At 53.6% G+C, this 12,726-nt stretch overlaps 1 protein-coding gene across 1 annotated transcript; it reads right to left on the minus strand.

Moving 5' to 3' along the window:
• Positions 1–3,388: 3,388 nt before the first annotated feature.
• LOC113961576 (zinc finger protein 239-like) lies at positions 3,389–10,755 on the minus strand. Its single transcript, XM_027672002.1, has 3 exons — positions 10,684–10,755; positions 5,096–5,174; positions 3,389–4,451 (listed from the first exon to the last, which is right to left on the minus strand). The coding sequence occupies exons 1-3, from the start codon at positions 10,753–10,755 to the stop codon at positions 3,604–3,606; spliced, it is 999 nt and encodes a 332-aa protein (XP_027527803.1). The 3' UTR covers positions 3,389–3,603.
• Positions 10,756–12,726: the final 1,971 nt, after the last annotated feature.

A 12,726-nucleotide genomic window follows, 5' to 3' on the forward strand; every position in this document is an offset into this window, starting at 1 on the left:
TATGATGGATGCGATGTCACAGAGGAGGATGTGATATCAAAGAGGAGAATGTGATGTCACAGAGGAGGAAGTAATATCACAGAGGCGGATGTGATGTCAAGGAGAGATATGATGTCATACGGTGGATGTGATGTCACAGAAGGGGGTGCAATGTCACAGGGGAGATATGAAATCATGTGATGGATGTGATGTGACCGAGGAGGATAAGATGTCACAGAGGAGGATTTGATGTCAGAGGAGACATTTGATGTCATATGATTGATGTGATTTCACAGAGGAGGATGTGGCGTCGCAGGAAGGATGTGATGTCACAGTAGAGACGTGATGTCACATGGGAGAATGTGATCTCACAGGAATGATGTGATGTCACACAGGAGGATGTGATGCCATATGATGGATGTGATGTCACAGAGGAGAACGTAATGACACAGAAGAGGATGTGATGTCACAGGGAGGGTGTGATGTCACAAAGGAGGATGTGATGTCATGTCACAAAAGAAGAATTTATGTCATAGAGGAGGATGTGATGTCACAGGAAGGATGTGTTGTCACAGGAGACATGTGATGTCATATGATGGATGTGATGTCACAGATGAGGATGTGACGTGACTGGAAGGATGTGATGTCGCAGTAGAGACGTGATGTTACAGGGGAGAATGTGATCTCACAGGAATGATGTGATGTCACAGAGAAGGGTGCGAGGTCATATGATGGATGTGATGTGACAGAGGAGGACGTGATGTCACAGGAAAAATGTGAAGTCATATGACGGATGTGATGTCACAATGCTGGATGTGATTTCTCAGCAAGGAATATGATTTCATATGATGGATGTGATGTCACAGAAGAGGAGGTGATATCACAGGAAGGATGTGACATCATAGAGGAGGATGTGATGTCACAGGGACGATAGGATGTCACAGGAAAGATGTCATGTCGCAAAAGAGGGTTTTATGTCACAGAGGAGGATGTGATGTCACAGGAGACATAGAATATCACAGAGCAGGATGCGATGTGACAGGAAATATGTGATGTGACAGAGGAGGATGTCATGTCACAGGAAGGATGTGATGTCGTGATGGATGCCACGTAATATAGGAGAACGTGATGTCACAGGGAGGATGTGATGTCATAGGAGACATGTTATGTTATATGATGGATGTGATATCACAGAGGAGTATGTGATGTCACAGAGGAGGATATAATATCACAGAGGCGGATGTGATGTCAAGGAGAGATATGTTGTCATATGATGGATGCGATGTCACAGGAAGGATTTGAGGTCACAGGCGAGATATGATGTCATGTGATGGATGTGATGTCACAGGAAGGATGTTATGTCACCGAGGAGGATGTGATGTCATAGGAGGGATATAATATTATTTGATGGATGTGATGTCACAGAGGAGGATGTGTTGTCACAGGAAGGATGCGATGTCACAGACGACGACCTACACATTCACCTTGCCCTTATTTCCAGCAAGTTTTAACTCTTTGCCATCCTTTTCCAGAGGGATCAGACAGAGTCTGACCCCTTGGGGATCCTGTAATCCTTGTTTCTGCTCCACTCTCCACCTAAGACTCTCTGGACTATTAATGCCGTGTTTGCTAAGCTTGTTGTTAAAGGTAGAGGACGTCTGCAGGAGATGGATGGACGAGACCCCGAGACCATCTACATTCCAGCAACCAAACACAACTTGGACTGGTTTCTCGCAGAGGAGGCTGGATTTCAGGCTGCCTTGGCAGAAATGTCAACCACTACAATGGTGACATTTCCATTCACTTTCCAAAGCACAGACTCTGGGTACAAATGGGGAATTCACCTCTAACGGCCACGCGTCGCTGCCGGCCACAACCTGTCTCAGGCATCACTGTTTTTACTGACGTGTCTGGACGCAGAGATACGGACTACATGGTCCCTTGGCAACCACAGAAAATTGGACTTTTACATAATGCATGCCCGTTCCCACACAGAACTACCAGGACCCAGAGCGGAGGGCAATCAAAGAGCAGATGCTGTCGCTGTGATTGCTGCAGTTCCCCAAACTCTCGAGCAGGTCAAACTCTCCCACCTATCCTTTCAGCAAAATGCACGCTCATTAAAGAGCCAGTTCCAACTCACAGTGAATCAAGCTCGAGATATCACCATGTCATGTCCTGACTGGCAGCAAATTGCCCCAGTGCCATCTAAGGAAGGGGTTGATCCCCGAGGCACAACAGTCAATGAAATTTGGCAAACGGACGTTACTCATAGAGCTGAACTCGGTCGGCTAAAGTATGTCCATGTCACAGCAGACACACATCCTAAATACATAAATGCCACTGCACACCCTGGGGAAAAGGCAAGGGATGTTATCAGACACTGGTTTAGTTGCTTTGCAACTTTGGGAATTCCAAAAACCATAAAGACAGACAATGCTCCTGCCTATTGTTCTTCAAAGGTCAAAACATTTCTCACGGGTTGGGGGATATTTCATTCCACAGGCAGACCACACTCACCCACGGGACAAGCTATGGTGGAGAGAGCACACTGCACAGTGAAGGGAATGCTGCAAAAACAGAAAAGGGGGGAATCTATCTATAGTCCCAGGAACACCTGTGGAAAGTGTCACATGTCCTAAATTTCTTAAATTGTGATGACACAGATCCCATAATAAAAGGCTTAAGTGTACATGAGTGAGAAGAGACTGAGAAGGTGGCCACCTACGTATGAATGAGAAGAGTTGTGTGGACGTACGTATGCGAGTGAATTTATTTATGCCAGAGATGCCTTAAATAAAATACACTCATACAACAACACTACCTCAACCCCAGCAAATACAATTGAACACAACATCCATAACCTGACACACTTCCCCTTGACATAAAATTGATGCTTCTCACCCAGTTACACAAATACCCTCAGATAAAAAGTCTTACACAAACCATATTTACAAACCCTGAATAATTGAAAGTTACACAGTTAATAAGGTTGTGAAAGTTGCACAGCTAATAAGGTTATGACCAGTTTTAATAAAGGCCTTACCACATTAGGCCCTGTTTTTTATAAATGGTTAAGATATGTAGTTTATGTTAAGAAATATTTACGAAAAAGATTTAAAAATTGTTCTGTAATTCGTTATAATAAAGTGGAAATGTAGCGATTTATATTACAGGAAGTGCCGCAAGGCATTCTGGGACTTGTAGTTCCTTCGGTACTCTGTTGCACATGCGCAAGGGAGCACTCGAATGTCATTGGCTGAGAGGTCACGTTATGACGTGTCACAGTTTGGACTGTCTATGTCAGCTCATGTTGTTCTTAATAAATTTGATTCAGCTGCACACCTTGTGTGTAACTGGGTCTGTGCCCACACAAATAACACATGGGACTATCCTGCCACAGTCCACCAGCCAGGGGGCTTCCCAACCTGGGTCACCGGGAATGTGGGTCACCAGGTCTGTTCCCAACATGTGTCACCGGGAATGTGGGTCACCAAATCTGTTCCCAACGTGGGTCACTGGGAATGTGGGTCACCTGTTCCCAAGATGGGTCCTCTGACAGGTGATGGAGTTGGAGCAGCGGATGAAGCTCCTCCCACAGTCGGGGCACTCGCAGGGCTTCCCTTACTGGTGAGTTCGTTGGTGTTTGGTCAAGGCACAGCTCCAGGTGAAGCTCTTCCCACACTCCTCACACTTGTAGGGCCTCTCCCCAGTGTGGATGCGCCGGTGTCTGACGAGGTTGGAGCTGCAATTGAAGCCCTTCCCGCAGTCGGTGCAGCGGAAGGGCCTCTCATCCGTGTGCGTCCGCTGGTGCTGGAGAAGATGTGAGCTGCTCTGAAACCTCTTCCCACACTCCCCACACTCGTAGGGCTTCTCCCCCGTGTGCATGCGTTGGTGGGTGACGAGTTCAAAATTCCATGTGAAGCTTTTCTTGCATTCCCCACATTTGTAGGGCCGGGGCCTCCGTTCCCCAGTGTGGATCTGCTGGTGGCAGATCAGGCGAGAGCTGACGGCGAAGCCCTTCCCGCATTCCAAGCACTTGTAGGGCCGTTCCCCCGTGTGCATCCGGCGGTGGGTGAGGAGGTGGGAGCTATAGAGGAAGGTCTTCCCACATTCCTCACACTCGTAGGGCCGTTCCCCAGTGTGGACACGCTGGTGAACAAGGAGGTTGCAGCTCCAGTTGAAGCTCTTCCCACAGCTGGGGCACTTGTAGGGCTTCTCCACGGCACTGACGCGCTCCTGCACCACCAGCTCGGAGCTCCGGCTCAAGCTCCGGCCGCCTTCCCGGCACAGGCTGCCTCTTTCCTCCTCAGAGCACCCTGGGCTGGCTTTGGAGCCCCTCCTCCGGGGGGATCTCCGGGGCTTTTCCTCCCCACTGCCTTCCTGTGCCGTGGAGCCCTTCAAAACGGCCTCTCCCACCAGGGTCTGCCGGGGGGATTTGTCCTCCGTGCTCTCCGTCCTCAGCTCGGGGCCTGGGGCAGGAAGGAAGGACAGGGAGGGGATTTGCCTCCGGCCCAGAGGGAAGGGGGAGGAGAAGGAAGACGGAGAGGAAGGAAGGTAGAGAAGGAAGAAGGGGAGGAAGGAATATGAAGGGAAAGAACAAGAAGAAAAAGAAACATGGAGAGGAAGGAAGAAGAAGGAAGGAGGAAGAAGGAAGGAAGGAGAAGGCCCAGAACTGGACACAGCACTCGAGGTGTGGCCTCACCAGTGCCGAATACAGGGGAAGAACCACTGCCCTGGTCCTGCTGGCCACGCTGGTCCTGAGAGAAGGAAGGAGCAAGGAGACAAGGAATGATGAAAAGGAAGGAGAAGATGGAAAACAAAGAAAAAGGAGAGAAAAGAAGGAGAAGGAAGAAGGAGAGAAAGGAAAAAACATAAGGAGGAAGGAGAGGGAGGAACAAGGAGAAGGAAGAAGGAAGGAAAAGGAACAAGGAGTGGAAGGAAGAAGGACAGGGAGGGGATTTGCCTCCGGCCCAGAGGGAAGGCCAAGGACATCCCCCCAACTCCGGCCCCGGCAGGACGGCGGCGGCAGCGGGGTTGTCCTGCAGCCGGGGGCGATGCTCGGCTGGGAGATACAGGACAAGACAGGGCAAAGGGGCACTGACTTCCTCCTCACCTGCCCGGGGGGCCCGCGGCATCTTCCTCTTCCTCGCAGCCTCCTTCATCTGGCCAAGCTTTGGGAAGGAGAAATCCTGCTGTGGGGGGAAAAACAAGGGGGGAGCGCGTTGGGTTGGGGGCTCCTCTTGCCCAAGTCCATCTCTCAAAGTCACTGAGCACCTCGTGTCCATAAAAACCTCCTAAACACCAAGTTTCAGCCCAAACCCCCCCCCCAGAACTCCAAGGTTCAGACCAAATAAACCCTTCCAGGAGTTCCCCCTCTCAGGTCTCTCCACTTTGGGGTTCTGGGGGTCCCCCCTCTTTGGGCTGCTGGGGGTCCCACATGTATTGGGGGTCCCCCACTCCAGGGTCCCGCCCTCTCTGGGCTGCTGGGGGTCCCAGGAATCCCAGGGGTCTTCCCACTTTGGGATTCTGGGGGACCCCCTTCTCTGGGCTGCTCAAGGTCCTGCAGTTCCCCCCTCTCCACGGTCCCCCTGCTTAGGGATGAGGGGGGTTTTGGAGGCCCCAGGGGTCCCTTCTCCCCTGACTCTTTGCTTTGGGGTGCTGGGGCTCTCAGGGGTCCCACCTCTATGGGGTCTCCCCCTCTCCAGGCTGTTGTGGGCCCCAGAAATCCCAGGGGTCCCCCTTCTCTGGGCTCCCCTCTCTCTGGGGTCCCCCTGGCTGGGCTGACGGGGGTCCCAGCACTCCCCCTTCTCCGGGCTCCCCACTTCAGGGTCCCAGGGCTCCCAAGGGTACCCCCTCTCCAGGCCCCCAGTTCAGGGTTCCTGCACTCCCAACCCTCCCCTCTCTGCAGGTTCCCCCCCTCCTTCCAGGCTGACGGGGGTCCCGCAGTGCCGGGATCGCCCCTCTCCGCTCTCCCCACTCCGGGGGTCTCAGCAGCCCCCAACGCCTCTTCCTCCTCCTCTTCCTGCTCCTCCGGGCCTGGGGCCCCCCTGCCTGGCCAGTCCCAGGTTTCCAGACCCCACACCCCTCTCTCTTTGACTCCAGGACCCCCCTGACCCCACTTTCCTCACCATCCCACCTCTCCCAGTACCTCCATCCCCATGTTTCCTTCACCCTGAGGACCCCTTGACCCCACTCCTGGCCATCCCACCTCACCTCACCCCAGACCCCCTTTCCCTTGACCCCAGGACCCCCTGGAGCCCCTTCTCAGTTCTCACAGCTCTCCTCGTTTCTACCTTTCCTTGACCCTGGGACCACCCTGACCCCCAAATCTCCCTGTCTCCCCAGTTCCCCACTCCTGCCTTATCCTGCAGGGTGCTCCTGCAGTGGCCCAGGGACCCCCTGAATGCCTCATTCCTTGACACCAGATCCCCCCTGCACCCCCTTATCAAGACCACCACCCCCTGCACCCACTTCCCTGGATACAGAACACCCTGCACCCCCTTTCCCGGCCATCCCGCCTCTCCCAGACTCCCTTTTCCTTTACCCTGGCACTCCCTGGACCCCCATTCCTGCCCATCAGGACCCCCCTGCACCTCCTCTCCACCACTGGGGCTCTCACCCCCTTCCTCAGCTCCAGGAAGCCCCTGCAACCCCTTTCCAGCCATCCCACCTCTCCAAGTCCCCACACCCTCCCTTCTCCTTCACCCTGCCACCCCCTCCACCCCCACTCCTGCCTTTCCCACTCCCCAACCCCTCCTTTCCTCAACACCCGGCACCCCCTGAACTGCCCTTCCTGCACATCCCGGCTCTCCCCACCCACTGAACCCCCTTTCCCTCACACTCCAGGCCCCTGCACCCTCCTTTCCTGGACACAAGGACCCCAGAGACCCCCTGGGCCTCCTCTCCCACTCTCTACATCCCCCCTTTTGCCTTTACTCTGGGACACCCCGAAACCCCCATTCCTGCCCACAGGAACCCCCTGGCACCCCCTTATTCTGCACTAAGACCCCCCTGCAACCTCCTTTCCCGCCCAGCCCGCCTCTCCCAGCCCCCAGGCCCTGCTTTTCCCTCACGCTGCTACCCCTGCACCCCCAGTCCTGCCTTTGACACAACCCACAAGCCCCTTTTCTTTGGAACACGGGGGGACCCCCTGAACCCCGTTTTCTGGCCATTCTCCCAACCCCCAGCACCTCCCTTTCCCCCACACCGACGACCCCTGGGCAGGGGATCTCCCTGCACCCCCCATCCCACCTCTCCACATCCCCGCACTCCCCTTTCCTCGGCCCCCACATCCCCCAAAACCCCCTTCCCCAGCACTCTGACCCCCGACAGACCCAACAGTCACCCCAAAAAACACTCCCAGCCTTCCCCCCTCTCCCATCTCCCCACTTTGGGGGGCGGGAATTGGGCAACTCCCGGCACTGTTGGCGACAATCAAAGAGTTCCTGACGCGTGTCCGGGGCCTTTGTTCGGCCCGCCGGGAATTCCCAACAAACATCCCGGCCCCCATCAGCCGCTGGGGCCCGGGGGTCCCTCCTCTCCAGGGATCGAGCTCTGGGGACACCAAGGGACCCCCCCGGGAACCCCTTGCCCGCTCTCCCACCTCCCCTTCTGCCCCTCTGCCACCCTTTGCCCGTCGCCCCCCCGCTGCTTTGGCACTGACCCACCCCCTCTCTCGCTCACTTTGGGGCTCCCACCCCCTCTTTTCCTTCCCCTCTCCCCCTTTGCCATCGGGGCCCCCCCAACTCACCGGCGAGCTCCTGGCTCGGGGATGGAACGGGGGCAGGAGGAGCGGGAAGAGGCAAAGGAGGAGGAAGAGGAGGAGCGGGAAGAGGCAAAGGAGGAGGAAGAGGAGGAGCATCGCCCCCCTGAGCGGGCGGGGAGGGGGAGCTCGGCTGCGATGGTTTGGGGGGTGTGCGGGGTGTTTTTGGTGGGGGGATGTTTGGAGCTGAGCCGCAAATGGCCCTCGGGGGGACATCGGGGGGTCCCCGGGAGGTGGTTTGGTTTTGTTGGGGGGGATCCCGGGGTGGGTTCCCGGCAGAGGCGGGAGGTGGGCGGGGGGCTGCGGGGACCCCCCCGCGGTGGGGGTCGGTGTTGCGGGGTCAGGCCCCGCCGCCCCCATTGTCAGCCCGGTGCCGGCGGGGGGGGACGCGACGACCCCCTTGTAATAGGTGATTAAAGTTAAGTAAATAATTTGTTCATCAAACAAATTTAAAATTAATAATGTTTGCAATAAAGTACTATAGCAGAAATAAGAGTAAACGAGTTGCTAAGCTTAAGCTGACCTTTTTGCTAAAGCAGAGTGTTAAGCTGACATTTCATTAGGAATATTAAGTGCTAAACTACAGAAATGTTAAACCGCAAGCTTATATCCTGTTAGACTGGCAGTAGGTAATGTCAAACCACAAAAGCTATGTTGCTATGGTTATAAGGCAAGTAAGATATCCTGTTACTCTAAAGTGACTGTTTAAGCGTGCTTGCAGAGGGTGGAACAGCAAAAGGCCAGCCACAAAAACTGTGAAAGGGAAACCACCATCAGCTTTGGAAAGTCCCAATATGGCTGACTTTAAGACTATAATCTAACGGAATTAGTGGTTAACCTCCCTCAGCAACAGAGCAACAGCCCACAAAGCCCCCGTGTCCTGGGCTCATCCCACAGCGTGGGCAGCAGGGGAGGGGGGTTCTGCCCCTCTGCTCCGCTCAGCTGGGCAGAGCTGGAGGCAGCACTGCAGGTGGGGTCTCACCTGAGGGCAGCAGAGGGGCAGATTCCCCTCCTCCCCTGCCCCCGGGATGAGCCCCGGACACGGGGGGTTTCCGGGCTGGCTCGTGTCCCATTTGTCACCCACCAGCACCCCCAGAGCCCTCTCCCAGCAGGGACTTCCATCCCTTCCTCCCCCAGCCTGCATTGATCCTGGGAGTTGCCCTGACCACCTGGTGGGGGGAATTCCAGTGCCCTTTTTCGGGGACTGACACGTCAGAGCAAAAGGTAAAGCCCCTCAGTGGATATTTCCAAGAGTTACTCCGGCATCAACAAAACTGGCAGCACCTTTATAAAGGACTCCCTCCAACAGTCTGAGGAATAACGCTCTTTATTAATACAAACTGGCACAGGTGTAGGTTCGTGGTGGTCAGGGACAGGGTCTGGCTGCAAAAACACACTTCAAACAATGTGAAAATTGTTGTTAAAGTAAAGCAAAGCACAAACTCTAAACCAAACCAATCCATAGGCACCACCTGTTCCCTGCTGGCTGAGGGCTCCCAGTGCTCCCAGTCCCTCCCAGTCCTTCCCAATCCATCTCTTATCACAGTAACCCCCTCCCAGTCCCTGCTAGCCCCCCCCCAGTGCTCCCAGTGACCCCATTATCCCCTCCCAGTTGATGTGTCTCCACTTGGTCACCGCTTTGGCTGCGGTTGCCGGCACCGTCTGTTCCCTGCTCCCCGTCCCACCAGTCCCTCCCAGTCCTTCCCAATCCATCTCTTATCCCTGTAACCCCCTCCCAGCCTCCCCAGTCCCTCCCAGTTCTCCCACTCCCCTCCCAGTGTCTCCCAGTCCCTCCAGTGCCTCCCATTCCTTTCTCTTCCTAGTCCCTTCTGCTTCCCTCCAACTCCTTCCCAGTCCCTCCCACTTCCTCCAGTGTCCCTCATTCCCCTCCCAGTCCCTCCCAGTGCTCCCAGTTACCCTGTTTCTCCATCCCAGGCGATGTGTCTCCAGCTGGTGATGGGAATGGGATCTACAATTCCCGGCTTGGGATCCCAAAATCCTCCCTGAATCCCACCCCAAAACCCCCCGTTCCCAACCTCCTGGATCCCAGTGTTCCTCTGGGTTTATCTGGGATCATCCCAGTTTTCCCATGGGATCATCCCAGTGTTCCCATGGGATCATCCCCTTGGGAATGGGATCCACGATTTCCGGCTTGGGATCCCAAAATCCTCTCTGATTCCCACCCCAAAACCCCCCATTCCTGACCCCCTGGATCTTGGTGTTCCCCTGGGATCATTTTGGATCATCCCAGTATTCCTGTGGGATCATCCCATTGTTCCCAAGGGATCATCCCCTTGGGAATGGGATCCACAATTCCCCAAATTGTCCCTGAATCCCACCCTAAACCCCCTCATTCCTGACCCCCTGGATCCTGGTGTTCCCGTGGGATCATCTGGGATCATCCCAGTATTCCCATGGGATCATCCCCGTGGGAACAGGATACACAATTCCCAAATTGAGACCCCAAAATCCTCTCTGATTCCCATCCCAAAAACCTCCTTCTGGCCTCTTTTTCCATGCCATATCCCAATTTTCCCATGGGATCATCCCCTCGGGAACGGGATCCACAATTCCCAACCTTCCCCTTCCCTCCCCCCCCAATTTGGGACCAAAAGCGCGGTCTCACCCCCCTCCCAAAATCCAGGATGTGGGGTCTGGGTCGCCCCAAGAGGTTGGAGTGGGATCCACACGTGCAGATCGCGGAATTCCGGGAGAATTTTGGGAATTTTGGGGGTGTTTTTTTTTAATATTGTTATTCCGGGTTGTAGCAAACCATGCAGTTGGTGGATTAAAATGGAAACATTTAGACGAGCCCAGAGGGTGAAATCCAGGACTTGGCGATGCCACGAGGGGATTCAGGTGTTTATGGGAGGGGAAAAATCAGGGACAAGGGGGGGGGGGAACGGGAAAAGCCGAAAAACTTCGGCTGGAGGACTGACCATCGAGTTGGTGCGGGCAGAGCGGCGCGGCGTGCGCGCCTCCGTCTCGGTGGTCACTTCCGGCGCCGCCATGTTGGGGAGGTCGGCGGGGCGACTGGCGGGGGTCGTGGCGCTGGTCACGGGTGGGTTTTGGGGGGGATTTTGGGAAGTTTTGGGGTTTTTTGGGGGCGGGAGGGAAGGGGAGACCCTCAGGGGAGGAGTGGGGGGGGAATTAGGGCGGGGAGACCCCCGGGAGGGACGCTGGGAGGGGTTAAAGGTGATACTGGTGATACTAGAAGGGTCACTGGTGATACTGGGGGGGGGTCACTGGTCACCACACCCACCGAGACCACGCCCACCCCTCCCCTCCCTTAAATCTCTTCTAAAATTACAAAAATAAACATTTATGACCCAAAATTTGGGGGTTTTTTTGGAGTGGAGACCTCAAATTTTTGGGGTGGGGGGTTGGGAAGGGTCCCTAAAATCCGAGGGGCGGGGTCAGATGTGGCCCCGCCCTCATTGACCCTCCTGCCCCTAAAACCTCCTCTAAAACGACAAAAAGAAACATTTTGGATCTCAAATTTTGGAATTTTTTGAGACAAACCCCCCTCCAATTTTTGAGAGGTGTCCCCAAAATTCGGAGGGGGTGGGGTCAAGAGGGGGCGGAGCCAAATCTTCCATCTTTTCTGCCTTAAACCTTCTCTAAAACGACAAAAATAAACCTTCTGGATCCCAAATTTTGGAGTTTCTGGAGGCAAAACGCCCCAGAATTACCCCTAATTAGCACATAATGCCCGGGGTTCATGTTAATAATTAATTAGCCCATAATAGTTGCGGGTAAATCATTAACCCCTAATTAATCCATAATATCTGTGGGTTCCCATCAATCTCTAATTAATCCATAATATCCCTGGGTTCCCATCAATCCCTAATTAATCCATAATATCCATGGGTTCCCATCAATCCCAAATGATCCTAAATCCCAAATGGTCCCAAACAGTCCCAAATTATTCCAAATAGTCCCAAATAATCCCAAATCCCAAATGGTTTCCAAACTCAAATCCCAAATCACATGTGGTTCCAAATCCCAAATAAACCCCAAATCCCAAGTAAACCCTAAATCACCAATGATTCCCAATCCCATGTAGTTCCAAATCCCAAATAATAGCAAATACCAGATGTTCCCAAATCCCAAATAACCCCTAAATCCCCAAAGAATTCCCAATCCCATATAATTCCAAATGCCAAATAAACCCCAAATCCCAAATAATAACAAATCCCATTGAGGTGGTTTGAAGCTGGCTCCCTGCTAAGTCTCCAAACCTCACCACAAGAGCTCCCCCCTCCCCCAAAACCAAGGGAGAAGAGAAAAAACCAAGAGAACCGAAATGAGAGAAGCAGCTAAAGCAATATATATAAAAATATATTTACACTTATATTACAGTTATATACAATTAAAATATATGTACAATTTCACAAGGAAAAAGGAAAGGGAAGGGGGAAGTGAAAAAAGAAACAAAACCAAAATGAAATATATATATCCCGATCAATAGCCCAAGATCTAACAACTGAAAGAATTAGCAAAAGAATATCTTACTACTCTCCTTGGGACAACGGAGAGTCACGCTGGAGCGACTACCAGCAGCCTCCGCCTGCCAAGGTCGACAAGGCCTCACCAGGCCTCACTGTCCAACCTGACAGACTCAACAGCAGGGAACCCACACCTCCAAAGTCACCGGAAGGAAAGAGAGAAAGGCCTCTCCTCCTTTCTTCTTATACCCCGGCTTACGTAAAAATCGTAGGGAATACCAGGTAAATCTGGGCACTTCCTTGGTTACAAACTGGTCACCAAGGAAGGCCCAGACTAAACTACCACAGACACTTCATGACCCCATGTCACCAAGGGGACCCTGTGACACTGGGGCACCTCGTGGTTATCAGTCTCTTCCAAATGTTTGCAACTACAGAGGCAAAACAGTGGAGCCTGAACATGTTGATCCAAACTATTTCCATCTCGCCTGAAGATGTCCCTGCTAACAGAGGTCCTGTGTGTTCCCTCTGCTC

The sequence above is a fragment of the Neopelma chrysocephalum genome, unplaced genomic scaffold (genome assembly GCF_003984885.1).
Source record: "Neopelma chrysocephalum unplaced genomic scaffold, ASM398488v2 Primary Assembly neopelma1_97291, whole genome shotgun sequence".
Classification (NCBI taxonomy): Eukaryota; Metazoa; Chordata; class Aves; order Passeriformes; family Pipridae; genus Neopelma; species Neopelma chrysocephalum.